Source organism: Brassica oleracea, chromosome C3, assembly GCF_000695525.1.
Source record: "Brassica oleracea var. oleracea cultivar TO1000 chromosome C3, BOL, whole genome shotgun sequence".
NCBI lineage: Eukaryota > Viridiplantae > Streptophyta > Magnoliopsida > Brassicales > Brassicaceae > Brassica > Brassica oleracea.
In genome coordinates, this window is record NC_027750.1 from 1,874,606 (window position 1) to 1,902,118 (window position 27,513).

A 27,513-nucleotide genomic window follows, 5' to 3' on the forward strand; every position below is an offset into this window, starting at 1 on the left:
TAGACATCAACTGTTCTTCAGTTCACATCATCCCATTGTTGTTCGTCTTCCCCAAAGAAATGACACGCACCATCTGAACGTCGGCATAGTTAGAGTCATTATTATGACAGGAAGCTGTTCTTAACATTCACTCTCTAGTCTGCTACTTCTACTTGATAATCCCCAATGGATGATATATATTTTGAAGGATAAGATATCCTCCAAAGATGTTGACTTGATTCAAGATCAAACAAGAGGAAAGTACCATACACTAACATCTTAATGTGCCAAATCAAATCAGAAACAAGAAGAAGGGGCTCAAGAATTGGTGAAATGTTATGTAATATAATATGCTAAATGTATACACAAAAGTACATACAAAACCCCATTCACAACAAAGTTTGTTCTCTTTTAGCATCAAGACGAAAGCTTTTCCCCTTTTTCGATTCAATCACTCATCAATCAACTCGAACTCGTCCTCCTTGAGATGCGCGAAGAACTTAACAGGACCACGGCCTTCGATCTCTTTCCCGAACTGCACCTTAAACGGCAGATTAGCCGAGATCCTCTTCCCTTTCCACAAAACGACGTAGTCTTTGATCGAACCTTCCATTCCCATCAGCTCCACCTCCGGAACTCGAACCACGTGGTACACCTTCAGCGGCGCCGTAACCCTAATTCTAGCCCCAATCTTCTCCTTCGCCTTCTCGTCTTCCTCCGTCTCCAACGACGTGAGATCAGCTTCCGATTTCACGGAAACATCGCAGCGAATCTTCTTCGATCTTGGATTCTTCCGCGAGATTGAGAAGAAGGCGCATTTGCTTCGACCGTAAGAAGAAGTAGATAATGAAGAAGAAGAAGAAGAAGCTTTGATTGCTTTGCGTCCGTTAACAGAATCAGTAAAGAGGCGGACTTGCGATGCCGGAGGACGAACGGCGGCGATAATCGCCGGCGACAGCGCGAAACCGCTAGTCATCTCCGCAGGAGAGAGTATCTGACGAAGGAAAGTGAGAGTCTTTCAGTTCTGTTAAATTATTAGATTTAAATGTATAAAGTCTCATTATATTTGGATAAAAAGAACGGTGACACGTGTCACCATTTGAGACTTGTGAACACTCTGAGTATCAAGGGATGAGGAACTTGTGGCTTGGACTGGAGAGAGTAAACGAGATGAAAATAAAAAAAAAAAGGTGAAAATGAGAGAATAAAATAGTAAATATATTTTCTTTTGTTTAAGTTGGAGTAAATTTGTTTGTGTATTTTTACTTTCCTCTCTAACAGCAACTAGAAGAAACAGGAAGAAAATAATTTCTACTTAATTGGAACAATTTTAAAGTAAATAAGAGTAATTGATTTTTTTCTCCTTCATTTTTTACTCAAAGTGACATACATTCACAGCCATAGTAAATATCTTCAGAAAATAGAATAAAAACAAAATAAAATTTATATATAAATATCCACATTGGTTATTGTATAAATCACCAAAATAAATGAATTGAACAAGAAGAAAGAAAAAAAAAAGATGGAGGGGAAGGCTTTGTGTTGTTGAGTCTCAGTTTTCATGTTTTGGCATTTAGATAGTAAAAGCCAATTGTTGCTCTACTAAGACAAAGATTTAGCATAGCTTTCTTTCACCATTGTCTTGACAAAAAGTTCTCCTGCTCTGTATGAAGATCTCACCTGCAGATAAAAAAAAGATATAAATCCAAATCAACATTCATGGTTGTTCTTCAATGTTTGAATAGAATTGCACATCTTTAGATATTATACCAGTGGACCACTTGCGACATAGCGAAACCCTATTGATTCTCCGTATGTTTTCCAGAAATCGAACTTCTCAGGTGTCACATACTCTTTCACGGTCAGATGCAGTGGAGTTGGCTGCATTGTGGAGCAAAAGAAATAGCAATTAGAGATCTTTCTGTGTTGGATATGATGTTTGCAAGAAAGTAATTGTACCTGTAGATACTGACCAAGTGTTAGAATGTCAACATCTATAGCTCTTAAATCAGCCATTGTTTCCTTTATCTCCTCGTCTGTTTCTCCAAGCCCGAGCATTATGGAGGTCTTTGTGATCATTCCAGGTTTGCTGATCTTTGCGTGTTTCAACACCGACATGCTCTGCTCATACCTGCCATTTCTCCACATTTAGTACAACGAGAGAGGTGGATAAAAAAACTATGTACTGCCTCATTTAAACCAAATGGGGAAGTAATTGATTGTGTAACAAGTATAGTATACTCACCCGGCTCTAGGATCCCTCACAGGTCGCTGGAGCCTCTTCACAGTCTCAACGTTATGAGCAAAAACATCCAATCCCGAGTGTACAAGAGAGTCCACAGCCTCCAAGTCTCCACGGAAATCAGAAGTTAAGCACTCTATCATTATATCCGGCTTAAGTCTCTACAGAGATTAGAACCAAATTTCATTTCATAAACACTCTTGAAACTAGAACAAGAGATCATGGGACATAGCTCTCACCTTATAACCTTTGAATGAGAAAGCTGAGTATTATTTGGCACTTCCACTACTAACTACTTCCTTAGTAAATAATGCATAAACAAGAACACTAACCTTCATAGCTTTAACAGTCTGTGCAAAATGTCCACTTCCACCATCAGGTAGATCGTCACGGTCTACGCTGGTTATAACTATGTAGTCTACACTGCAACAAAGGAAAAGCCAAGATAGCATATCATATATTACACTGGTTCACAAAGACTCATAAGGCTTCAATAACCCAACTTTCTCATCATTGTATGCAAAAAATGACTATTGAGACTACAATGACACCATCTCCTAGTTCAATTATACAATCCAACTAACGATAAAGCTATGTGAACTAGTTCCCGACTCTCTAGTGTCCTAAAAAAACGGGGAGAAATTGCTATCATGTGCCAAATTCATAAAGCTCTTACCAATACCACAAAGAAGCTAAAAGAAGATTGTATAATCATCTCAGATTAGGAATCAAATAAAAGACACTCACCCCCAACTGGTGATGGCCTTGGCAGTGTTCTCTGGCTCCATCGGATCAGGAGGAGGAGGATTTCTACTGGTTTTAACTGCGCAAAACCTACACCCACGAGTACAAGTATCACCAAGAACCATGATGGTCGCAGTTGCTATACCATCTCCACCTCCATTCCAACACTACACATAAAAAAAATAGCTAATTTCAGAATCTTAACAAAAAAAAAAACACTTAAAAAAGGTGTAACCTTTTCTTCTTCTATTGAACACCAAAACCACAAACTCTAGACCAAACACAATTCAATATCAAAGATGCTAACCTCGCCTATATTAGGACACTGAGCTTCCTCACAAACAGTGTTGAGCTTGAGACGAGTCAACGACTCCTTCACCTCCTGAAACCTCTCTCCCTGTGGCGCCTTTTGTCTCAGCCAAGCAGGCTTCTTCACGTTCGGATCCCTCCCTGTGAAAGGACCCATCTTTGGCATCCCTCCTGGGTAAAGATCGCTCTTTTTCACTTCAGACTCCATCTCCGACGACAAAGAAAACGCATTGGTCCGCATCGACGAGACATCCTTGGACTCGCATCGGATTCTGAAAGTCAGATTCGAGAAGGTTGTGGAATGACGATGCTTGTGTGAAGGGATCGGAACTGAGAAAGTGGGTTTCGTGATGGAGCAGTGGTGAATCATTTTTGTCCGAGAGATTTTTTTTTGTTGTGTGTGTGGGCAAAAATGGTGAAGAAGAAGGTTTTAGGAGATTTGGAACAGAGTGTAGAGACTCTGGTTTTGGTTGGTTAGCTACTTTGTGATATCCGCCAACTACCAATTACAGCGCCAAAATAAAAACTGATAATATTTGTTCCAATAACTAATAATATTCAATGTTAACAAAAAAAAAACTAAACAATAATATAATTTTTTTTAAGAATAGTTTATTATTCTATTATAAATTATAAGAAATATTGACAAAATTATAAAAAGTTATATAAACGATTTCACGACTGATAATTTGTAGGTTTATATACAGTTATATTTAAATTAAATTGAACTATTTCATGGTTTTATGAAATTTATGCCTAAAACATCTTCAGTAGTTCATTATATTTATTTTTTAAAATAGACTAACTCTTCAATGAACATAAAATAAATAGATTACTATATTTATAGAGTAAAGTAATAAACTCATTTTTTACTCTATTACATAGTAAAAAATATAATATTATTATAACAATTTTACTGTATTTTTATTCAAAACTCTATTTTAAAGTGGAAAATACAGAGGGATTGATAGGATAGTCTAACAATTTTATTTCTACTATGTTTATGCATTGGCACAGAGTTTGGTCTTTTCTTGTTGATGATGATTAATGTGGATTTGGCAGAGCAAGACAAATAAAAGGTTGAAGCAGAAGAAGACGCAAAAGAAAGTTAATCCAAAGTTACTAGGAATTAATCTTAAAACATGTTTAAAACATATCTATTTTAGTTTATGGATCAAAAATTGAAATGAACTTAAGCTTGCTTTCTGGAACATGTTTATGGAAAATTAAACCAATGTTTGTGAGAAGTATATGGTGACATTTCCTGAGACCTCACCTAAGTTCTATGCAATGGCTTCAAGGTAGATGAGTGTTTGTGTCACCAGTCTTTCAGATGCCTGTGTATCCACCAGCTCTTAATCAAGATGAATCTCATGGACTAAATAACAGTGTTCAGTTTTGCAAGCCTCTCAGCAATAATACAGTTATGGACGATGCAGATGCAGAAACACAAGCGGATACAAATAAAACTTTCAGAAAATACAATTTATACAGCTGGGTATGATGACCCAAGCCCCTCAAATTACTCCATTTTGAACAAAAGACACATTTAATTAGAGATAGTCTACCAGTGATACATCTTCATATATAAGCAAATGAAGAAGATCAGTGTTATCATTTCATCACAAGTACCAAGAACATGCAGTCTAAAAAAAGATCAGCCAAAACTATATAACTACAAAGCTCTACATTTCCCCTGTAGCCACTTCAACCGTTTCTCATACTTCAATGAGATGAAAATCTCTCGCGAACTCGGGTTCTCAAACAAACCCAAGGCAACAAAGTAGGTTTGCTGATCAACACCTTGCAAGTCATCAAGCGCTCTGATGCATTTGCTGATCGAGAATCTGTCTCCGTTGTTAGCCAAAGCCGCCGCTCTCATTTTGGACGCTGCTGCGATTTCAAGCATGGCTTCGACTATGGCATCGCCACATGCCTTGCGACTTCTCTTGCGAGTTAGTCCAGAGGCAGCAGAAGAAGGTGTTGCTGCTGCTGCTGCAGGGATACGCTTCCTGTGTCCATCAGTGATGTTTACTTCGTCTCCAGAGCCATAAGAAGGTTCATCATCATCATCTCCAGACATTCTTCAACATGCAAAAACACAAGAAAGTAACTTTTAATCTCAATCAATTATAAAACCTAGCTTAAGCATCTCAATTTGAACAAGAAGCTGGGAGACTGCGAAAATTAGGGATTCTAATAAACTTGGAGATCAACACAAACCTTTTAAAACAAGTTAAGACAAAACTTACATTTGAAGAAACGAAGACTGTACGAGGATGATCGAAGAAGCTTTGCTTGTTCGGTCGGAAGAATTAGAGAGCGAGAAGAAGAAGAATGATTTGGTCGTCCCTCAGTTTTGTTTTCTTTTCATTACTCTTCCAACTATATTTATGTTTTTGACGTCAAATTTTATGGAAAATCAAATAAACCTGATTTTTTTCTTTTCTAAAAAGCTTTTTAATTTGTCGACTTGAGATGATTAATTAAGCTAATTACAATAAGAATCCACCACAAATAAGACTGAGAAGCAAAATCCAAATGGATTGGTTATCTTTATTACAAAATTAACAACTAAATCTTTTGACTTAAAAAGTTTACAAAAAAAAAAACAGCAACAAGAACACAATACAACTCAAAGGGAACCATTATCTCTTAAGTCTTAACAATAGATAAGATCAAACAAAGACAGAGACACATTAAAGGTAGTTTTTGTAATTAAAATTAAAAAGGCAAACCATGTAAGCTTTAATTTTAATTGGGAGCCAAGAAGTGAACGCGAGCAAGTGTGTACTCTTTTCCAGCAATCCAAACACCAGTTTGTGACCACTGTACATCTTCCCAATCAAGATTCTCCTCCAACACCTGTTGTCAATTCCAAAACCCATCATCAACTGTTTTTATAATAAAAGAAATTTAGTGAAACAAGAGTCAGAAACGAAATAAAAAATGTTTGACCTCGACATGATCTGGTGGGAGTGGAAACCCGATGGACCGCATAAGCTTCTGCGGGAGAGGCTTCTTACATCGAGACCAACGGAAAACATCTATTATACTGTTGTCTGATTCTGTTTTGTCACCGTTTGAAGGAAGGTGGTTCTGTGACTTGTTGTTATTGTTGTTATCGATCTCCATAGCTTCTTGTGACGAGTGTTGTTGTTGTGAGGCTTGGAATGCTTTCATAGTCTTCTCTCCAGCGAAACAGAGCTCATACCTATTTGCAGACAAAGGTTAGATTCAGCGTTTAAATACTTCATTAATGTCGTTAAGAACATATGACTTTGAATACCTGCAAGAATGTGTTTCAAGGTACAAAACTTCTCCTTTCTTCAAGCGGGCAGAGGTGAAGAGAGGCTTCTTGAGACCTTTATCGGCGACAATGCTTATGCTATACTTGATCCTGCAAAGAAAAGAGAGTAAATCCATGTGTGAGTAAAGCTGATATTGCGTCTGATTCCTTTTAGGTGTGAAAGATCCTTTGGAGTTTACCAAGGTTCATTGCAGAGGTTGTATTGTATTGTTACTTCTCGAACAAACCTTTGTTGCCGCAGAGCATTCTACAAAACGATACACTGGTCATCAATGCTTAAACGATGTGAAATATTATCAAAGTATGCGAGCCGATATGCCATCTGTTATGATCCAACAGTGTTGGAAGATGGCACAAAATTCAAATTTTAAGAGTTTTTGAGACAGGAAGTAAAGTACCGAAGCTGCAGCTCTGGTGGTCATAGATCTTTCAACAGCCATTGGTGCAAGTGTTGGCTCAACGGTTGAGGAGTGGGTAAGAGAGGGCTCGAGTTCAATGGTACCACCTCCTTTCTGGAACCATAACATCAGAAACTCCATAAGTAATCCAACACTTTTTCACTCATAAAAGATTTGTCAGGAAAAAAAAAGATTTGGGAAGACTCCTAGTAAAGGTGTCAACCCTGATGAGGCTGTTGCTATGGAAACTTCATAAGTAATCCAACACTTTTTCACTTTCTAAACAGGATATTATGCACATACTCATAAAAGATTTGTCAGGAAAAAAAAAAGAGAGGACAAAAATGAACAGATGTCAAATTACCTTCAGTATATAGCACCGCTCAACTCTGTAACTGCATCCGATTCCAGCTCCCCATGCTCGAGAGCGGACATTGTTCCTCAGCTTGGAAGTATAGTCTAACAAATATATCGATTAAAAAAGTTTGGTTACAATTACTCTCTTGATATGAAACAGAGGAACTCAATATAGTCAATATAGAGGAAAGATAGCTAACATTCTTGTGACGGCAAGACTCGGATGGTTGCACGCAACTCTTGCATTGTCGGCGGAGGAGGAGAAGCAGTGGGCCGACAGTAACCGGTATGCATGAGAACTAGACGACAAGTAGACCAGAATCAGTGTGATGTCAGGACCGAACCAAGGAATCAACTACAAAGATTCTTGAAGACACGTACCAGCAACAAGGTCGGAATCATCTGTGTATATATCTGTACCCCATAGCTGGCCACCTCTTACCTGCACAAACAAGCCAAAGGTCTCAGAAGGCAACAAACATGGGATGCTCTAAAGAGCTTTGTTTCATTGAGCTTAAACATATATTAGATTAGAACTATGGCTATATGAGAAACTACCACCATGTCAGTCATCTTAAGGAAAAAAAACAAAAATTATGAGAGTTTTGTATGTATTTTCGTCTTACTTGGCGATTAGTAGCAGTAACATGCTCAGCTGGGATCCGGACTTCAAGAGTGGGGCCATTACTTGCAAAATCACCACTTTTGTCAGGGTGTGATGATTCATATTCCTTCCACAACTTAATCAGTTCTTGCATACATTCCCCAACTTTGTAAACAACAACCGGCACCTCTGGTTTGCCTGGATCATCAGTATAACATAGTTCAACAAGCCGACGCTCTAACCAAATTATGTTTCCCATAACAGTACAAAGAGTTTGAAGTAGTGAGATAAAAGTAGCAGACGTTTGATATATGTTTATTAGACCTAGACCTTAGACCAATCATGAAAAATGCAGAGGTATAAGCAACTTCAAGGAACCCAAATCTGAAATAGTATTGAGGATGAACCGACTTTTTGAATTTTATATTTGACATTTTTGTGTGAGAGTAACGAACTGCAACCTAAAGACCATTATCAATGCACATGTAAAATCAAATGCCAGTTTAACCGATTTCTTTTTGTTCTCCAAGCAGTGCAAAAGGATCCTTTCTCGAAGATATTGTAACGAATGATTACCTTGTACCCTGCAAAAGAAACACAATTAAACATAAATGATTAGATTAAATGCCAGATTAGTGACTGAAAAAAAGTTGAGGACTTAGCCAATAACTAACTTACATGATAAAAAAAATAAATGCAGGCCAAAATATTCTTAACACAGTGAAAGATAGGCGGTAGAGAAGAATATCCAGAGAGAAAAAAAAAATCAAATTTAGGTTTCAAGAGATAAGTGACACTACAAAGTACAACTATGGATGCAAAGTTTTCTTTTAAGTCAAAAAAACAATAATGGTAATAAGATATCTATCACCGGCATATTTGACTAAATAGGTTCAATTTCAAACTTCAACAAATCTTGGCATGTCTCTCTAAATGCTAAGAAATTTTAGAGGATTTAGCTAAGAAATGAGAGGCAGAGAGACGCACCCTTCGTTGTCCTGACTCCGTGAACGGACACGGTCGCGGTTTGTGGTCTGTGGGCTGCCTCTCGGTCTCAGCATTCTCTTCCGTTGCTGAACTCCACAGTTGAAGGCATCCTTATCCCTCTCTGCAGCTCCTTCACCCTCCAAACACCCATCTTCAGGTTCCTTTTCACCGACTCTGCTGCGCTTTTCAGCTCTTTCGGCTTCAGAGTCGCCTTCCCTCTCTCTCCTTTTGTCCTTTGATTCTCTTTCATCTCCCTCCGGTTCGTTCAGCTTCTTCTGCTCAGGTGCCACGTGTTCCTGTTCTGCAGGCTTGGAAGATGCTTCTCCCAACTCTTTCTCGTTCTGCGAGACCTCTTTCTCAGCACCACCAGTCCGCGGCTCTCTTTTCACATGATCTTTCTCCTTCTCCTTCTCCTTATTCCTTTCTCGATCATTCTGCTCCATCCTCTCCCGTTCCCACTTCTCTGTCTCTCTTCCAATCTCTCTTGGTTCGCTCGTTACACTACCAAAAGGCACAGACCCTCTGCGGTCGTTTCTATCCTTGTCCCTGTCCCCCCACTCTCTATGCTTCAAATCTTTTCTCTTCTTGTCTTTGTCCTTGAACCTATCTTCTCCTTTTGCATCAACCTTGTTTTCTCCAAGCCCTTCTAAATGCGCTCCCTCCACAGGAGCCGATAAATCTTTAACCCCAACCTCCGTTGACCCTTGAGGGTTATTACCACGGGATACAACCCACGGCTCCACATTTGCGGTTGAGCCCTCAGCTCTCTTCCCTCTATGGTAATCCTTCTGCTCCTTCCAAGGCAAGTGAGCATGCCCCTCCTTCTCCATCTTAACCTCACCCTTCTGGTCATTGTAATTCTGATTCTCCCTTATATGACCTTTCCCACTAAAATCATCCCCAAGACGCTCAGGCTTAGCGTCCCTATCACTCTTGGGACCTTGAACCTCCCTCTTCGCCTCACCATATATCCCTCTTCCATCACTCCTGGAATAGCTTCCGGGATTACTCTCAAACTTGGCATCTCTCTCTCCCTTGGGACCATGAACCTCCCTCTTACCCTCACCATGTACCTCTCTCCCATCACTCCTGCTGTCTCTGCTCTCAACCTTAGCACCATCTCTCGACTCCAACGTCACGGAGGGGTGAGTCAAATGAGGATCGCTTGAAGAACCAGTCACCGGCAGGGAGGGAGAGCGATAGACGCCGTGAAGAGGAGAGCGTCTCTCTCCTCCTCCATCTCTAGGCTCACTTCTCGGACCCTTGACGGTTCTTGATTCCACCTCGTAACCAGGAGAAGGAGCAGAAGCAAGTGGTGGTTGTTGGTGAGAATGGGGATGAGGAATGGAGTGAAGGTGAGGCTGTTGTTGTTGATGGTGGTGGTGAGCCTGAGGAGGAGGTGGTGGAGTAACGGGAAGGGGATGAGTTGATTTGTTAGGGTAAGAAGATCCTGAATCCTCGTGAGGGTACTTGGCTGCTGATGAAGAAGCGCCCTCTTCGTGAGATCTCTTCGGAACACCACTCATCACTCTCTAGATTCCACAAACCAAATTCAAATTCACTGCTCCTACACACAAAATCGAACCTTAATTTACCAAATCTTGAATTGGCATCACCAGAACAAACCAATGGAGCCCTAAAATGAAACAGAGCTTGAGAAAAGGAGAGACTTTTTACCGATTGAAAGTGAAGCAGAGCACGGATGAGCAGACCCTTGTGTCCGAAAGTGAAAATGGCAGACTAATTTGGGGGCTTCTCTTCCTTTCTCTCCTTCGTTGCCTGCTTGTTTGCTGGTTGATTTTTAGACAAATGAGTTTAATCTTTGGTTCTCGTCTCTCACGAGACCGTGCGTTTAACCCCGCAATTTTAGGTTTTGTTTATTGCGTTTTTACCCTTGTACTTTATTCAATCTCTCTTAATTTTCAGAAACTTTAAATTTCTAGAGTTTCTGTATATTGCGTACTAGCCCTCTTTTTTTTTTTTTTTATCAAACTCTCGTAATTTTCAAAGACTTTAAATTTCTATACAACTTAAATTTTTCAGATCAGATTTTTGATCAAATTAACTTTTCTTCTGATTAGATTTCCAAACGAATCAAATTCTCTCTCTAATAATCAGATTTTTTTAAAAAAAATTTATTAGAAAAGCAAGACTGAAATCATCTCTTATAAATCACGTAAGGATAGTCTACTCAAAAGTGACATTTAAGAAGATAAGTAATTCGAGTTTGAGGCAAACCCAACAACACTTAGCATGTGTAGATACGCGGATATAATATCATATTTTAAATCTTGTTTTATTTCTTAAAAAGAGGATTCATCCGTGTATTACATTTTTGTTTTTATAAACTAGATAGAAGAGAAGTTTGGTTAAACGTTTGTTTCACGGAACTAAAATCGGAATAAGATAAGTTTGTGAAAGCTTCTTAAATCTAACTTCCAATACGGTTCCAAAAATACATCTTTAAAAATATGTTGGATATAATAACTCGATGTAGATTCGTTTGCTGAGAATGTCAATTTAGCTCTACGGAGAAATTGTTTTGAGGGTGAGGTGGAGTACTCTGCTTATGGTAGTTCGGATTCGTTCGACTATAGTCGATACATGAATCTCGATTACGTTACCGCATGCAAAGTTGTTGATAAACCTACGAGGTTATATATGATGTTACATCATATGGTTTCCTGGGCGCTCACGCGTATACAGTATGGAGGACAAAATTTTTTGTTGGTGATTGCAAAAGGGATCCCAGGGGGGGAAGATGATAACATGGTCACTTTTCTTGACTCAATGATTGACAGAGATATTCATGTTTTCACAGTAGTGCCTGATGGGTGCACACCTGAAAACTTTGATTATCCTGAACCTATTTTAGCTTGGGAATGGTCAGCCATATGTTCTGGAGGGCTCTCCATCGACCTTTCTTCTGCCTATCCTACTGATGATGATGATGATCGCTTTTGAATCCATAATTCATGTAACTGATCATCATTGAGTCAAGAAAAATAAGCAGCTCACAACTTGCAAGTGAAACTTTTTGTTCCCGTCAAAAAGAAGTAGCCTGCTTCTGACTCTCAGAACTAGCTATTAGCTTTTTCTAAAGATAATGTACTTCTGTCTCCTATCACATTGGGTTTCTTTTTGTGTATTGATATGCTGTCTTAAAACTCTCTCTGCTTTTGTGTGTACACCTTTTTAAACAATATGATTTGCATCCAGAACCTCCTTTTAAAACAATTAGGAGGTTTGATATAAAGATAGTTAGGGAGCAATAAAGTTTGGTCTATTTACATTATAATTTCTGAAAGATCCAAACGACTATAAACAAAGCTTTAGTGAAAACAGTATCCGATTAGATACTGAGTTAGACCAGAACTAAACCGGTATTATTAGTTCATTAGTTGGTTGTCCAGATGTGCAAGTATTCGTAATTTTATGTTTAATGCTCATGTTATGATGATTGTAATCAGGTGAAATACTGAATCTGTTCAAAGTTTAGGTCGTGAACAGAATCAGCTGAGAAACTGTTATGAGTTCAGTTAAATATCTCATCACATTCAACAGAGACAGCTCATGTAAGAAGGAAGAAAAATCAAAAACCGTTTGTTTGGTACTTTGGTTTAGGGAGAGGTTGCTGTGACGTCTTTCTCTCTCTATTCTCCTTAACAGAAACGGCATGCATTTCCTTCCTTCTTTAACTTCCTTTCACCATTCCTTACACGACAACATGAAATAACTCATCACAGATTGTCATTCTTTCTGATGTTTGACCAAACAACAAATTTCTATTAACAAAAGAAAAAGAAAGTGACAAAAACTTAAACCAAAAAAATAAACGGTTAACAATAAAGGGATAAAAGAGTCTTTTTCAATTTCCTCCATATTCTTCTCCTGCTTTTCCTCGTTTCTCTTTTCTGGTATATGAACAAGTTCTGAGCTGTGACCATTAGACCAACAACAACAGTCTTTATACCTTCTTTTTAGTTCTCTCTCTCTCTTCCTCTTGTTGTCTTCTTCTTCTTTTAAGTTTCTTGTTTGTTGGGTTCAGAAACTAGGATTCACATTCACCTGCTGCCTCTGGCTTGCTCTTTCAGGTATGTCTCTGGTCTTTTCTTTTTTCCTTTTTTTTGATCAAAAGTCTCTGGTCTTTTCTTTATCATCATTTCTTGTGATTCCTTCTGAGAACAGAGCACAAAAGATATGATGCATTAGCTTCGGTTATCTATCAAATCGTAAATCGTATATAGAACTACTATAAACAGCTCTCATCATATGTTTTTCATTCTTACAAGAAGTAATGGCAACAAACTTTGATATAGACTTTTGAGTATACAACAAGTCAAAGCAATTTCAGGAAAAAGCAAAATTTTCTCTAAGAAAAATCTAGTGGTCTTTTTTTAATTGACAAGGTTTGAGTACACGACTGCCTTCTATCACTCTCATTTCTCTAGATGGGACCTATTTTGCAAATTTAGTCCAATATTTTTTCGTTTTCTGATCAACTGCATGAATGGTACCATTGTGTCACAGGTCAGAGGCCCAAAAAAACAAACACAGGTGTAAATCAAAGCGTGTTCTGTCAGAGAAAAACTTACAAATGAATAACCAAGGAAGTCAGAACGTTGCAACTTGCAAGCCCGTCACCACATTTGTCCACACTGACACCGACACTTTCAGAGAAGTCGTGCAGCGCTTGACAGGTCCATCAGAGAGCAATGCTGCAGCGATACCAGAAGCAACAGCGATAAAAACCGCCATTCAAAGGAAGCCCACTTCTAAGCTCCATGAGAGAAGGCAATGCATGAGGCCAAAACTTGAAATTGTCAAACCTCCTCTAAGCTTAAAACCCACTGGTAAGACCCCATCATCTAAATCTGGTATTACCAACCTTTTAACAAGTCCACTGGGCGCCTCTGCTTCATTGTTCTCTAACTTGTTCTTGATAGAAGGAGATAAAGCAGATCCAGATAGTTGTACAACAAACAACGAGGAAGAGGAGAGAGCCATCAAAGAAAGACGCTTTTACTTGCATCCATCGCCAAGGTCTAAACCAGGATATACCGAGCCAGAGCTGCTTACTTTGTTTCCTTTAACATCTCCCAATTCGAGTGGCAGACCATAAAGCGTGTTCTTTGCCAACTATCTCAAAGCTCATGTACATGTAGCGTTTCAGAACTGTATCATTGAAAGAGAAAGACTCTTCACTTGCATTATCTTAATCAAGATTTGTCTCTGTAACATTTCTGCAATGCTTTTTCTTTCTTCATCGGTTAAAACGCCACAGGCTCTTTCATCTGAACAACTAAAGCATTTAGTACATCGAACATACTGTTTCTCCCAGGGTGAGAAGAATCTCCGGACATAAAGACATTCATTTTCCCATCCACATCCAGCCAGCTACAACCTGCTGGCTTTTTCATTTCCTTTTTCTTCATTAGCTTTCTCAACTCCTTCACGCCTTCCCACTTACCATCTGCTGCATACATGTTCGAGATCAGAACGTAGTTCCCAATGTCTTCAGATTCAGCTTGCAAAAGATGATTCGCAGCTAACCGCCCCATATCCATCCTATTATACGTTATACACGCCCTTAACAGTGTTCCCCAAATATTTTCATTAGGTTCAACTGGCATCTCTGTGACGAACGAATATGCATCATCAAGTCGACCCCCTCGAGCAAGTAGATCAACAACAGAAGCATACTGTTCCATTGTAGGTTTCAACCCATAAACCGTCCTTATTGAGTCAAATATTTGCAATCCATCCTGTATTAATCCAGCATGGCAGCATGCAGTCAACAGAGTAGTTATGAAAACGTGATCCGGCTTAATGCCCAAGTCCATCATACGAGAGTAGATCAGAAGTGCTTCCTTACCCATACCATGTACAGCATACCCAGCAATCATAGAAGTGAACATAACCAGATCTTTATGAGCTTCTAACTGGAAAACAGAGTACGAATTCTTCAAGCTGCCACATTTTGCATATACATCTAATAGAGTCCCCTTCAGGCGGATATCACCAAGTCCGCCTCTAATAATATATCCATGGCATTGTCTTACTAGATGCAGAGATGCTATCTGCGCACAAACAGGAAGGAGATTCATGATAGTCACAGTGTTAGGCCTCATCCCTCGAGCTTGTATCTCACGGAAAACATCAATGGCTTCACTAGGACAGCAACTTTCAGCGTAGATACGAACCATCAAACTCCAAGTGGTGAGATCAGTAGTAGACATCTCCCTGAACAGAAGCTGAGCATCATCCTGACTTCCACTGTTAACGTATCCTGATAACATTGAGTTATATGTAACCAAGGTTCTCTTCTTTGATAAGCCCTGAAAAATCCTTTGAGCGTATTCTACGTTACCACATTTGGCATATGCATCAAGCAACGCGTTGCTCAGCATGGGTTCGTCTTCATCGTTTAAAAGACCCGCTTTAACTGAGTACCCATGAACTTCTTTTACTTTACCAACTCCCAGTACATTTGTGCAGAATTTGACTATGCTTAAAATAGTAACAGAGTCAGGAATGATTGCTTCATCAAATAAGTGGTGCAAGAGGTTCATAAACTGAGAATGTCTTGGACTGTCTGCATAGGCATCAAGTATAGCATTCCAAGATATAATGTCCTTTTTAGATATCAGTGAAAAGACCCAATATGCTGCACATGTGTCACCAAATCTCGCATAGAAACTAATGAGAGTATTCCCAACTGATGTATCCCCCAAGAGGTAAGCACGTCGCAAAACATAACTATGGATCTCTTTGCCAATGGTCAAGTTAGTTAACTGCGCACAGACAGGTAGGATGCTGACGATGGTTACCGAATCAGGAGAAACGTCCCCCTTATGCACCAACTTTCGAAATAACTGCAAAGCTTTAGACCACTCACAGTTTGATGCATAACCAGCTATGACAACGTTCCATGACACCAGATCTCTGGAACCCATCGTCGTAAACAATGAGGCTGCTTCTCCTATCCTTCTAACTCTCAAATAAAAACTCACAAGAGAATTGCACACGTTAACGTGACTCTGCAACCAAGACCTCTGCACAACATAACCATGAATCTGCCTACCACTTCCATACGCAATGCTCTTATCCATAGAAGCACAAACCGGCAAAATATTCGCAATCGTTGCATAATTCGGCTCTACAGACTCCTTAAGCATCGTAGAAAACAATCTAAGCGCATTAACCTTCATATTGTTCTCAGAGAACCCAGCAATAAACGCATTCCACGAGACAACGTCTTTGTCAGCTATACTATCAAACGCAGCATAGGCATCAGGGAGAACAAAACCGGATTTAGCATACATGGAAACGAGAGCGTTGCCCACAAGCGTATCTTTCTCCAAACCAATCTTGATAATATAAGAATGCAAAACCTTCCCATTGTATGCAGCCTTCCCAAGGCGAACACACACAGGAAGAACAATCGCAAAGGTAACAGAGCTAGGCCTAGGCTCATCTTCAAAGAGCATTCCTTTGAAGAACCTCATCGTCTCATGAGCACAAGAATGAGAAAGTCCAGTGAGAACAATGTTCCAAACAACGGGATCAACACTGTTCATTTGCCTGAACATCTTCTGGCAATCATCCATTCTCCTGCATTTCGCATACATGTTGAGAACCGACTTGGAAACCTCGTTGCACCCCAAATGACCAAGCTTTGCCACGCAGCCGTGTAGAGCTCTCCCTGACCTGAGCTCAGAAACTGAAGCGCAGGCTTTGAGGACATCCGAAAGAACTCTGTGATCAACTCCAAAACCAGATAGAAACCGGAAACTCTGAATAATTTGTCTTAAAACTTCCATCTTTCCCCAAAATATTCTATCAAGTGATATAAATTGGATCAGACATTTTCACAAACACCTGATGGGCAATAACGATTTTCTTCCAATCTTCTAACAACTGAGATATAAGCGTTGCTTATACGTGACGGAGACATAGAGAAACTAGGAAAAGGACAACCTTTATCAAGTTCCTTGCGTGTCACTCACACTCACTCTCCGTCTCTGCATAAGCAAGCGCTGAGTGGAGTAGATTGAATTATGAACTGGAGCTTGAACAGCACGAGTACTTATTTTCATTTTATATACATGAATATTATTTAAATATTTATTATTTAATATTTTAAACATTTATCATATTTTAAAATGTTTATAAACATAATAATTAAATAGTTTACATGCTGCAAAAAAAATATTGATTTGTGTGATTTACTAAATCTTTAACAAATATTGACTCATTGATATATTTGATTAATATTTTTTAACACGAAATCGTTTCACAAATGTAATAATATTTTAAACATTTTGATTAGATATAGGTCATGTGGCAAAATTTTTGTACATTAGAAAATAATATTTAATTATAAACATTAATATAAATAGATTCTTTTGTTGAAAATAATTAATAGTAACTGAAATGGTTAAATATATTTTAGAAATATTTGAAATATATATATTTTAGGCAAGATTTAGATAGACTAAAATGAATATTCGATTATAAACAATCCATATTATTCTACAAGTAATTCAAAAAAAGTTAAATCTTAGCATAGATAGATTTTATTGTTTAAAATAATTAATGGTAGTGGTTAAACATATATTTTTAAAATTTTAAAATACATATATTTTATTTAAATGTGTGAAAATTATATGATATTAGGAAAATATTACATAATATTATTAAAAATCATTTATAAATTCGAGTTTTTCTAAAATCTAGCTGAATCATTTTAGGAAATATATTAAACACAAAATTTTAGGTGAAATTTATTTAGGAAATGATTTAGTAAAATAGGAAAAGACAAAATATCCATAAATATAGCTTCATTTAATACATCAATGGCATGCCATTGTAAATATAGTGAAAAAATAAGGGGTAATCTAATTTTGTACTCTCCTTTTAATAGATTAGATGGATTATGATTATAATTCGAACTAACGGGATAAGTAAGAATATAATAAATAACTCAGGTCCTTAACTGCAAATATACTAATCTTTTGGATTATTTGTAGAAAAAGACCATAATAAGCCCATGAGAGTTTATATGATAAAGGCCCAAAATTCTAATAATACGACCAAGCTCTTGACTTTTGTATACATACCCAAATGTTGGTAAGCATCTTCTTGTTTCTTCAGCAACAAGCATGTTGTTTCCTTGGTTCTATAGTTTTGTTTAACACTATGATCCATGGTCGATGTCTTGGGGTGTGTTGGGAAGCTGTAAGAAGCCTATGATATCATCGGAACAATGCTGATGAAGCCAGATGTTGTCGTATGGGGAACATACAAAGATGTAGGCTTTGCATCTTGTTTCAAATCTTTGGCACATAAGCTTTATTGTGTTCACATACAAAAAGAAAGTTTCTGAAACTAATCATCTGATGATCTTAATCTATTATTCGAATATCGTAAAAACCCCCAACAAACTAAAGTAATAAAATAAAAAAAAAACTCACTCAAAAGGAACAAGCTTTTGAATATTCACTAAATCCTTTACACATCTTTCTTACACCTAAACCCGTAGAGCACACTACTACAATCTTTCAACGTTACCTATGAGCAGTTGGTGTACGCGGCATGGTGTAAGGCATCTGACCCATGTTCACTGGTGCACCAGGGACAGGAGCAGTATGTACTCCAAAAGCCAAGTGTGGTGGGGGTGGGAGGTTCACTGGCGTGCCAACTGCTGAGACCAACGGTCCAGTTACTGGTTGACCTATGGTGGGTGTTCCATACATAGAAGGTAGCGGAGGTGGTTGAGAGGCGGCTTGCTTGGCTGATTTGTTTCCTCCTCCAGTAACAGCAGTAGAACCGGTGTTGTTGTTGTTGTTGTTGTTCTGACCAGTGATGGGTCCTTGTGGAGTTGAGACATCTGCATCGCCAACACTGGTGATGTCGTGAATGCTTGATCGTCTTCTGTCTTTGTTCATTGAGTTTAGACGAATGAAGTACTTCTGAGCGTGGCTTGCGACTTGGGTTGGTGTTCTTGTTACCACAAAGTTGCGAGAAATGCTACGCCAATCTCCTTTCCCATACTTATCCAAACCAAGAAGAAATAACCTACAACACACAAGAGACTAAAGACTATTAGTTCATCAGAATCATTACAAAACCATGAAAGCACAATCTTCATGGCCATTGTATCAAACAAAAGCCTGTTAATGTAACCAGTCTAAATCAAATTAAACTCACAGGAAGACATTTAAACTAAGAAAGATAAACTTCACAGTTTCATCAAGGTAAAAAACTCTAGTTCTACACTTATATACCTTTTAATACCCCAACACCATTAGCGTTTTCAAGAGAGTAAAATGAAGACTATACATTAAAGTAAGATTTTTCTTGTCACTCTCTAAAAGGAAAGTGGGGTTTCTCCAATAACAGAGGTGGACAGACTAGACTAACTATCCTTTTCTCAAGGACTCAGAGCATCTAGATTCAACAAGTTGTGGAAAAGATTGGTCAAAATGGTCCCGGGAGTTAGATAAGATAAGCATCTCCCCCATCATCTCTTCTAACATATTGATGTAATAATATATCAGCTAAGACATGAAGGTAATGAGAATTAAAGTAAACAGCTTTCTCTGTCCCATGCCAAGTTATAATTTCAATTAAACAAAATAATCAGAGCCTTTTAAGACTACTACAAAATCATAAGAAGTTCAGTAAACTTATAGTTCATCCTCTAGAGTTAGTTACCAGGGGTAGATCTCCCCCTAAGACTTCCTGCTAAGGTCTTGCTTCTAAGTACGATATGACTTCCAAAACTCTAACTTCATAAAGGTTCATGAACCTAAAACTGTCACCTAGAACACAAAGGAGGCACGGAGCAGGGATAGAGCAGCAATAAATGTAAACCATTCGAAAGAATACTAAAGAAATGAGAAGAAACCACAAACATATTAGCAACATAAGATCACCTGTGCTCATCCTCTGTCCAGGCAATACCCTTTCGTCGTTCTTGTTCTGACTTCGCTTTACTCCCCTGGTTAGACTCACCCGCATGACTATTCCCTCCTTTCTTACGGCTTCCTCCATGATCACCACCATGACCACTAGATCCCTCCGGAGAACCATAGTCAGGAAGCGGCACACACCCTGACTCAATCCTCCCAACATCTTCGACTAAAACCTCGTAGTGCTCTTTAATCTGCTCAACACTCTTCCCCGGAACATCTGCAGCAATCTTCTCCCACTTCTCCTCGGATTCATCTGTATGACTAGCAAGAGCTCTCTCGAACGCAATATCATCTTCCCTACTCCACGCAGAACCGTCACTAACTTCCTCAACAGTCATCTTCCCAATCAAAACCCAACTGAAACTCGATTGAATTAAGCTTAAACACCACTGCAAAAATCTGAGATTCCAGCCAAAGTTCGAATTTTTTAGACTAAGGGAGATCGAGAGAGAATCGAAAGAGGGAATCTTTACGTCTACTGAATCGAATTCGGCTAAAAATAAGGGTCAATAAACCCTACAAGAAGATAACTTTGCCGTACTCTACTGAGGAGCTAAGAACAGAGCACCGAGAGGGATTGGCAGTGAAAGGTTGCAACTTTGAGAGAGTTAGAGATTAGGGGTTTATTGGGTTTTCGAGGAATTGCTGCGAGAAGCAAGCTGAAGGAGAGAGGGATGGTGAATGAGAATGACCCAGAACACAGAGGAGGGAGAGAGGGGTCAAAAGTCCATTGTTAAAAGGGGAAGTTCAAACAAAAATAAAGAAACAGTGTTAATCCAACCCATAAGCATTGATAGCAGACACTTTTCACAGCTCACCTCAGCTGTTTATTTACTTTTATAAATTTTGATTACCTAATTAAATCTCTACTTTGTTTGATTTATAAAAAAAAATTAGGTAATAACAAAAATATTTGTTACACCTAGTATATAATGTATTTATGATAATGGATGCTTTGTTAATTTTGGACATAATATGAATTACATTCTAGTTTTCCTCTCTTTTTTGGCTTTTATAATGTTTAAGTCGTGTGCCAAAGATATATTTTTTGGTGACATTTGGGGTCTTAGGTAATCACTGAAAAATAATACTCCTCCAGTTTCGAAAAAATTAATGTTTTAAAAAAAAGGTTGTTTAATTTTTATTTTTTTTACATTTTCAATATATTAATTGATAGTAAAATGTAAATTTCAGAAAAATTAATTGTGTTTTATTAAAATTCTCTTAGTTAAAATTAGGGGAACTAGTTACATAAAGTAACACATTGATAATCAAAATTTCATATATTTTCTTAATATGTGAAAGGTTTAAAACATAGAAAATAATTTGTACTGTCATGTTATTTTTTGCACAAGGCATTAAAAAAATTGATCAGACAGATCATAACTAATTTATTAGTACAAGTTAAGATAATATATCAGTGATTAAAAAACTAAAGCTCAGATTCGAAAGCCTAACTAAAAATCACGCTTTTGCAAGCAAACAACGGAGAGCATGCCTATGATACAAGTTTCCGGTTTATGCAATGGGTTTAGTGGGATACTCAATCATTGTACAGTAAAACTTTTTAACTAATATTCTATCAAAGAGTGTAGTTCACTTGATAGATTTATAATTATTTATACAGCTTTTTGAGCTCTTGTGAAAAGAGAAAGTTGGGAGAGGTGGACAAGAAGTTAGGGAAGATGTTGACATCTTATCCATAATATCCACCCAAAAGTTCCAATCAGACCGGTCCCCTTTCCTACTTGTCCCATCAATTCACAGGTCTGCACATTTTATCTTTTCACTTTTTTTTTTCTCGATTTGAATGCGAACAAATCCCTTTAATTTTTTATAAAACTTATTCAATTGGGGAAGCACACATTATTGGTTCTGGGGGAGAATAATCACACAGATTTTAGATTCTAGCAATTGCGTCTAATCACACAACAATACAAACAAATTAACTATCGCTCATACTCCAGAAGATATTTTCCACAAAAAGCCAAAATGAACCATTGATTATTATTTGTTTTGGAATTTAAACTATTTAAACCAAAATAAGGAGCATCTTTATTTTAAACATGAAAAGGTTTTGTTTGGTTGTTCCCAAAATGTGCTCTCAATAGTCATAAGAAAACAAGTAAACACTGAAGAAAGTAGAGTAATCAAAAGAGTAAATAAAGCTCTTTATGATACAACTTGAATAAAGTTTTAACATGAACCATTTAACACAAATACATTACCTTCTTCTCCTTCTGAAATAGCTTTGCAACCCCAAAACTCTAATAGTATGCTTCAGATTTTATTTCCATGGAGAATAATAGCAAATTCCCTGCAAAGGGTTAAACACTATGAAGAACCAGAGAGCCTAGAAAAGTCAAATAGTGACGTACCAAACTCCACCATTTTACTGAAACAATCAAGTAAGGCTAGGTGAAATCTAGATATTTTTCGCTTTTAAGTTTACAACAAGAAATTAAAAAGAGAGCAAGAAATGAAGATGCACACCTGTGATTAGCAAGGATTTTTAAGCAGCAGCCTGTAGCAACTCCCTTTCAGCACGTTCCCTGATCCTTCTCTCAAGCTCCGGCCTAAAGTGCCTTATCAGACCTTGCACGGGCCATGCAGCTGCATCTCCCAAGGCACAGATTGTGTGTCCTTCGATCTGTTTTGTTACCTCCTGAAGCATATCAATCTCTTCCAGCTTTGCATTGCCAACCTTCATCCTCTCCATGATCATCCAAAGCCAACCTGTCCCCTCCCTGCATGGAGTACACTGCCCACAGCTTTCATGCTTGTAGAAGTAAGAGAGCCTCGCGATTGCATCCACAACATCGGTTGATTTATCCATCACGATCACCGCTGCAGTTCCTAGCCCTGATTGAACAGCCTTGAGCGCATCGAAATCCATCAGCACATCCTCGCATATATTCTTAGGAATCAAAGGGACAGAGGAACCTCCAGGAATGATAGCAAGGAGGTTGTCCCATCCACCTCTAACGCCTCCACAATGCCTCTCAATCAGTTCCTTGAGAGGTATACTCATCTCCTCTTCAACGGTACACGGCTTGTTCACATGCCCTGAGATACAAAACAGCTTTGTCCCAGCGTTATTCTTCCTACCGAAACTCGAAAACCACTCAGGTCCACGCCTTAGAATAGTAGGAGAAACAGCCACTGTTTCCACATTGGTAACAGTCGTGGGACAACCATATAAACCAGCATTAGCAGGGAACGGAGGCTTCAACCTAGGCTTCCCTTGTTTCCCTTCGAGGCTCTCAAGAAGCGCAGTCTCTTCACCACAAATGTACGCACCAGCTCCAAAATGGATATAAACATCGAAATCATAACCAGAACCACACGCATTCTTCCCCAACAGACCAGCTGCATATGCCTCCCTTCTAGCCTTCTCTAGATTCAAACGCTCATTCACATACTCACCCCTGATGTAAATATATGCCGCACTAGCTCTCATCCCAACACCAGCAATCAAACACCCTTCCAACAACTTGTGAGGGTCATGACGCATGATCTCCCTATCTTTACAAGTCCCAGGCTCACTCTCATCAGCGTTCACAACCAAATAAGACGGACGTCCATCAGAGACCTTAGGCATAAAGGACCACTTAAGACCAGAAGGGAAACCAGCACCACCACGACCACGAAGACCAGACTTTTTCATTTCATTAACAATCCAATCAGTACCCTTGAGCAGCAAATCTTTAGTCCTGTACCAATCACCTCTCTTCATCGCCCCTTTGAGAAAAGGGTCGTGTAGACCATAGAGGTTGGTGAAAATCCGATCTTCATCCTTGAGACCACCGAAATGAGTCTTTTCCGGAGGCGGAGGAGGAGGTGGTGGCTGTGGAGTGGTGGAAGTGGACGCAGCTTGTGTGCTGAGTGATCTCAAAGATAGAGCCAATCTGTTACTTCCCTTCCAAGTTGATATTGCTCTCTGCAAGCCGAAAATCCCCCTCATGGGTGCCTGTGATTGAATGCACAGAACATAACAGGTTATATAGCAAATCTAACAAACACTGAAACGCATGATCTAGCTCAAAAGCATCGATAATCTCAAAGCACAATGAGCAGATCAAATTAAATTAAATTAAATTAAATTCTGAAACAACAATAACCCGCTAGATCTATATGAAAAAGACTCCACCTTTTGAAATTATTCAGCTGAAATTTGAAAAAAAAATTGCAATAAAAATCTAGTCTTTAATTCCACAAGCCCTAACATTTGCGATCGAGAAATGAAAACGAAGATCATCTAATTATGAAACTGATTACATACCATGGATACAGCTGAGACTTAGTATTGGTTCCTCTAAGCGAGAAGGTTACACGGAGGGGAAGTAGAGGAGGAAGGCGATGACAGCACCTGAGACCGACGAACTCGAGATAACTGCTTGGTTCAGATAACCTTTCTATGTTTCTAGGCCTTTATCGGGCCGGGCCCATATAATATAGTCAGCCTTAGTAATACGTTTTATGAATCGTCAGTTAAAAACAATTTAAATTAAATATTCAAAAATACTCAAAACACTGAAATTAACATAAACACTACTGGTTCTCCATCCAAATAGCTAAACCCAACCAATTTTCATGTTAATTTTTTGATATTTAGCATACATAATTCAAATTTCTATGTATCTTATTTTTAATTTTTGATTTCAAGGTAGATTGGGATTTTTGAATTTGTATTATATAATTTAAATGGATATTTGAACTTGAATTCATTATATGTTTCTAAATTAAAATTATTTCAAACCCTTTTTGAATTTTTGAATTTTTGATATTAGATCTAAAATAATAATATGAATATGAATATAATCGTGATTTTGATAATTTCGGGACCTAAAATATCACGGTTTGGATCGGATTTGGATCCGGTTTTTCATATACCAAAATTTTGGATCCATTCAATTATATTACTAGTTTCAGCTCGAATTTAATGCATTTTTTTAGTCGATATTAGTTTGGTTTAGACTTAAATTGGCTTAGATCTGCATGTGATTTGGTTATTGAAAAAGAATTATATGTGGATGTGAAACTAGAACGCATGGATATTGATGTTTGCTTTCATTTTCAAAGAAAATTAAAAGATCATGGGGAGTTAACTATTGTGCACTCAATGATTTCTTCAAAATATCTCAATCCAGCAATTGAAGAACAAGAAGAGTTAGAGGTATTTATACTGTCCTTTATTGTTTAATTGGAATGATGGAAACTTACATTTACCTTTCAAAGGTGGCCGATAAACAACAACAAGAAGAGGAACAACCATCAATTGAAGAACAAGAAGAGTTGAATGTATTTATACTGTCATTTATTGTTTAATTGGAATGATGGAAACCTTAGCTTTACCTTTTCAAAGGTGGCTGATGAACAGCAACAAGAAGAGGAACAACCAGCAATCGAACAACATGAACAACAAGAAGAAGAGGAACAACCAGCAATTGAACAACAACAAGAGTTAGAGGTATTTATAATGTCCTTTATTGTTTTATTGTCCTTTATTGTTTTATTGGAATGATGGAAAAGTGTTTTTATGATTTAGCTAAATGATGATATTGGCAAGTGTTTGATTGTAATGTTCAATTCCAATATCATGTTTGTAGGACATTGACATGATACGGAACATTGGAAAGCAAAAATGCTCTCAAATGAAAAGCCAAATCATGGTCAGTACATTATACGACAAGTTGTGCTTTATGTCAACATGTTCTGTTTTATGTGCTATATATATATATATATATATATATATGTTTATGTTGACTAATAATGCTGAATCTCAGGAGTTTAGGTTATATTCAAGTTCCATTAAGGAAAAAATTCTGAAGGTTCAACAGAACTATACAGAACAGTTATAAAGAGCATCAAATCTTTCTCTTATAAATTTTCAAATGTCTTTGGCAACATATATATAAGTTGTATACTTTGGCTTCCACATATATATAAGTTGTATACTTTGGCTTCCACAGGAAACGTTAGAGTGTTTTCTCGGGTGAGACTTTTGCTTCCTGGACAAGGTGCAGCAAACAGCGTGGTTGAGTATATTGGTGAGGATGGAGAACTAGTAGTTAGGAATCCAGTTAGGAATTCCACTAAGCCCGGCAAAGATTTTTGCATGTTTAAGTTCAATAAAGTTTATACTCCAGCTGCAACTCAAGGTGTGTTCATTATTTCTTCCAATGTGTTTACATATGATGTATCAAATTATATTAATATGATATATGATTCTTGCAGCTGAAGTGTTTAAAGACATAGAACCACTGGTTAGGTCAGTGATGGATGGATTCAATGTTTGTATATTCGCATATGGTCAAACAAGATCAGGAAAAACTTATACAATGGTATATCCCCACAAAAAAAAAAACATTTTTTGGATTTTTATTCCAACATATACCAAATCTAAGATTTCACCATGTTTTCCCCAATCTCAAACCACATTTTTTTGGGTTTTCAAAATCGACACTACCTTATTTTCGTTTACAACTTACCAGTTACAAGTTTTCCCCAATTTTTATCTAACCTAAATACAACATACGACGAAATCAAAGCCAAGAAATCACTTACCAAGATGAAGGATGTCGATTCGGAAGCACTGGGGCTCGATTATCACAGAGGAAGAAGAAGAAACGATGAGTTTGTCGATCTAGGGTTTGTCGCAAGAGGAGAGAACGAGAGAGAGAGAGAGAGAGAGAGAGAGAGAGAGAGAGAGAGACTCGAAACTTGAGAAATGAGAAGAAGAGACAAACGCAGCTTTTAGGTTTAGGTATACCCGTATGAGTTTGGGTGGGTCGGGTTATGTATTTAAAAATAAATAAATAAACAAATTATTTTTTTATTGCTGAGAGAATTTAGAATTTTTCAAGAGCCACAGGGGCATTATTGAGTTAAAAGTTCTGTTACGTTTTTATATCTTTGCAATCGCCGAACGGTTGATTGTTACCATCACCGGAGCTGTAGCTAGATTCGCCCCCCCCCTTCCCGCAGACCCAAGACGCGTGTGAAATCTCTCTTTGGCTGAATAGAAAATGGCGGAGGTACTGATGGGAACGGCAGCCGCACGAATCGGTCTCCCGAGGAGGAGCTAGACTTGATTACATACATTACTACGGCTGCTGAGAGCGATACGTTTTATCTCATCACCAAGCGGTATTCAAGGCTTGATTTCGCTTGTTATAGCCAACTCGTTTGTTTTACCTTGGTTAGGAGTGAAATTAGGGTTTAGGGATCAGGTTTTTCATATACCCAAATTTTGGACCCATTCAATTATATTATTAGTTTCAGCTCGAATTTAGTGCAATTTTTTAGTCGGGTTTAATTTGGTTTAAACTTAAATTTCTGTTTCATATCTGGTTTGAATTTAATTTCTGTTTTTTTTTTTTTAATTAAATCTGCATGTGATTTGGTTATTGAAAATAGAAATATATGTGGATGTGAAACTAGAACGCGTGGATATTGATGTTTGCTTTCGTTTTCAAAAAAAAAAATTAAAATCTCTTATCCACTTGAATCATGTCGTCGGAATTTTGTTTTCTTGAAATGGTGTTTTCAATATGTTATATTGACTTGAATCATTCGTGCGGACAGACCTTATTCAGAAACTT

The 27,513-nt window shown here is 37.9% G+C and overlaps 7 protein-coding genes and 1 long non-coding RNA gene across 12 annotated transcripts; 1 reads left to right on the top strand and 7 right to left on the bottom strand.

The window, feature by feature from the left end:
- Nucleotides 1-223: 223 nt before the first annotated feature.
- Nucleotides 224-3,764, bottom strand: LOC106334486 (lipoyl synthase, chloroplastic). Of its 2 annotated transcripts, none has more exons than XM_013772774.1 (7): nucleotides 3,273-3,756; nucleotides 2,969-3,132; nucleotides 2,554-2,644; nucleotides 2,225-2,382; nucleotides 1,939-2,110; nucleotides 1,750-1,860; nucleotides 224-955 (listed from the first exon to the last, which is right to left on the bottom strand). In XM_013772774.1, the coding sequence occupies exons 1-7, from the start codon at nucleotides 3,642-3,644 to the stop codon at nucleotides 431-433; spliced, it is 1,593 nt and encodes a 530-aa protein (XP_013628228.1). In that variant the 5' UTR covers nucleotides 3,645-3,756; the 3' UTR covers nucleotides 224-430. The 2 variants fall into 2 exon arrangements, with proteins under 2 accessions (XP_013628228.1, XP_013628227.1); XM_013772773.1 differs by lacking the exon at nucleotides 224-955 and adding an exon at nucleotides 1,413-1,659 and having other exon boundaries at nucleotides 3,273-3,764.
- Nucleotides 3,765-4,738: 974 nt separating this feature from the next.
- Nucleotides 4,739-5,647, bottom strand: LOC106334487. Its single transcript, XM_013772775.1, has 2 exons — nucleotides 5,527-5,647; nucleotides 4,739-5,358 (listed from the first exon to the last, which is right to left on the bottom strand). Exon 2 carries the CDS (start codon nucleotides 5,355-5,357, stop codon nucleotides 4,950-4,952), a length of 408 nt encoding a protein of 135 aa, XP_013628229.1. The 5' UTR covers nucleotide 5,358; nucleotides 5,527-5,647; the 3' UTR covers nucleotides 4,739-4,949.
- Nucleotides 5,648-5,798: 151 nt separating this feature from the next.
- On the bottom strand, nucleotides 5,799-10,780 carry LOC106334485 (zinc finger CCCH domain-containing protein 13-like). 2 transcript variants are annotated; one of them, XM_013772772.1, is made up of 12 exons: nucleotides 10,608-10,780; nucleotides 8,931-10,497; nucleotides 8,520-8,527; nucleotides 7,966-8,141; nucleotides 7,721-7,781; nucleotides 7,540-7,638; nucleotides 7,347-7,441; nucleotides 6,983-7,096; nucleotides 6,764-6,831; nucleotides 6,564-6,674; nucleotides 6,233-6,488; nucleotides 5,799-6,139 (listed from the first exon to the last, which is right to left on the bottom strand). In XM_013772772.1, exons 2-12 carry the CDS (start codon nucleotides 10,454-10,456, stop codon nucleotides 6,029-6,031), a joined length of 2,625 nt encoding a protein of 874 aa, XP_013628226.1. In that variant the 5' UTR covers nucleotides 10,457-10,497; nucleotides 10,608-10,780; the 3' UTR covers nucleotides 5,799-6,028. The 2 variants fall into 2 exon arrangements, with proteins under 2 accessions (XP_013628226.1, XP_013628225.1); XM_013772771.1 differs by having other exon boundaries at nucleotides 5,811-6,139; nucleotides 8,931-10,491; nucleotides 10,608-10,766.
- A 1,878-nt stretch (nucleotides 10,781-12,658) lies between these two features.
- LOC106335561 lies at nucleotides 12,659-13,615 on the bottom strand. The gene is made up of 2 exons (XR_001268736.1): nucleotides 13,526-13,615; nucleotides 12,659-13,108 (listed from the first exon to the last, which is right to left on the bottom strand). It is a non-coding gene; the product is annotated as an uncharacterized LOC106335561 (long non-coding RNA).
- LOC106335560 (VQ motif-containing protein 31) lies at nucleotides 12,937-14,168 on the top strand. 3 transcript variants are annotated; one of them, XM_013774114.1, is made up of 3 exons: nucleotides 12,937-13,024; nucleotides 13,461-13,783; nucleotides 13,877-14,168. In XM_013774114.1, exons 2-3 carry the CDS (start codon nucleotides 13,528-13,530, stop codon nucleotides 14,050-14,052), a joined length of 432 nt encoding a protein of 143 aa, XP_013629568.1. In that variant the 5' UTR covers nucleotides 12,937-13,024; nucleotides 13,461-13,527; the 3' UTR covers nucleotides 14,053-14,168. The 3 variants fall into 3 exon arrangements, with proteins under 3 accessions (XP_013629568.1, XP_013629569.1, XP_013629567.1); XM_013774115.1 differs by having other exon boundaries at nucleotides 13,880-14,168; XM_013774113.1 differs by having other exon boundaries at nucleotides 13,461-14,168.
- LOC106335558 (putative pentatricopeptide repeat-containing protein At5g08490) lies at nucleotides 14,167-16,976 on the bottom strand. The gene has a single exon (XM_013774111.1). The coding sequence runs from the start codon at nucleotides 16,751-16,753 to the stop codon at nucleotides 14,201-14,203; it is 2,553 nt and encodes an 850-aa protein (XP_013629565.1). The 5' UTR covers nucleotides 16,754-16,976; the 3' UTR covers nucleotides 14,167-14,200.
- Nucleotides 16,977-18,244: 1,268 nt separating this feature from the next.
- On the bottom strand, nucleotides 18,245-20,660 carry LOC106335559 (transcription factor DIVARICATA-like). The gene is made up of 3 exons (XM_013774112.1): nucleotides 20,383-20,660; nucleotides 19,871-20,308; nucleotides 18,245-19,010 (listed from the first exon to the last, which is right to left on the bottom strand). The coding sequence occupies exons 2-3, from the start codon at nucleotides 20,245-20,247 to the stop codon at nucleotides 18,500-18,502; spliced, it is 888 nt and encodes a 295-aa protein (XP_013629566.1). The 5' UTR covers nucleotides 20,248-20,308; nucleotides 20,383-20,660; the 3' UTR covers nucleotides 18,245-18,499.
- Nucleotides 20,661-21,940: 1,280 nt separating this feature from the next.
- Nucleotides 21,941-24,326, bottom strand: LOC106335877 (NADH dehydrogenase [ubiquinone] flavoprotein 1, mitochondrial-like). The gene is made up of 3 exons (XM_013774533.1): nucleotides 24,192-24,326; nucleotides 22,403-23,879; nucleotides 21,941-22,226 (listed from the first exon to the last, which is right to left on the bottom strand). The coding sequence occupies exons 1-2, from the start codon at nucleotides 24,192-24,194 to the stop codon at nucleotides 22,422-22,424; spliced, it is 1,461 nt and encodes a 486-aa protein (XP_013629987.1). The 5' UTR covers nucleotides 24,195-24,326; the 3' UTR covers nucleotides 21,941-22,226; nucleotides 22,403-22,421.
- Between the last annotated feature and the right edge of the window lie 3,187 nt (nucleotides 24,327-27,513).

What these genes read in the sequence shown, in the direction of transcription:
- LOC106334487 (XM_013772775.1), bottom strand. Translation starts at nt 5,357, where the DNA reads ATGTCTGGAGATGATGATGATGAACCTTCTTATGGCTCTGGAGACGAA.
- LOC106334486 (XM_013772774.1), bottom strand. Translation starts at nt 3,644, where the DNA reads ATGATTCACCACTGCTCCATCACGAAACCCACTTTCTCAGTTCCGATC. An exon ending in AAGGCCATCACCAGTTGGGG is followed by an intron (nt 2,645 to 2,968) that starts GTGAGTGTCTTT and finishes CCTTTGTTGCAG; the next exon opens with TGTAGACTACATAGTTATAA. An exon ending in CACTTGGTCAGTATCTACAG is followed by an intron (nt 1,861 to 1,938) that starts GTACAATTACTT and finishes TCCACAATGCAG; the next exon opens with CCAACTCCACTGCATCTGAC.
- LOC106335559 (XM_013774112.1), bottom strand. Translation starts at nt 20,247, where the DNA reads ATGACTGTTGAGGAAGTTAGTGACGGTTCTGCGTGGAGTAGGGAAGAT. An exon ending in TGGACAGAGGATGAGCACAG is followed by an intron (nt 19,011 to 19,870) that starts GTGATCTTATGT and finishes TGTGTGTTGTAG; the next exon opens with GTTATTTCTTCTTGGTTTGG.
- LOC106335558 (XM_013774111.1), bottom strand. Translation starts at nt 16,753, where the DNA reads ATGGAAGTTTTAAGACAAATTATTCAGAGTTTCCGGTTTCTATCTGGT.
- LOC106335560 (XM_013774113.1), top strand. Translation starts at nt 13,528, where the DNA reads ATGAATAACCAAGGAAGTCAGAACGTTGCAACTTGCAAGCCCGTCACC.
- LOC106334485 (XM_013772772.1), bottom strand. Translation starts at nt 10,456, where the DNA reads ATGAGTGGTGTTCCGAAGAGATCTCACGAAGAGGGCGCTTCTTCATCA. An exon ending in AGTCTTGCCGTCACAAGAAT is followed by an intron (nt 7,442 to 7,539) that starts GTTAGCTATCTT and finishes TATATTTGTTAG; the next exon opens with ACTATACTTCCAAGCTGAGG. An exon ending in CTTGAAACACATTCTTGCAG is followed by an intron (nt 6,489 to 6,563) that starts GTATTCAAAGTC and finishes GTCTGCAAATAG; the next exon opens with GTATGAGCTCTGTTTCGCTG.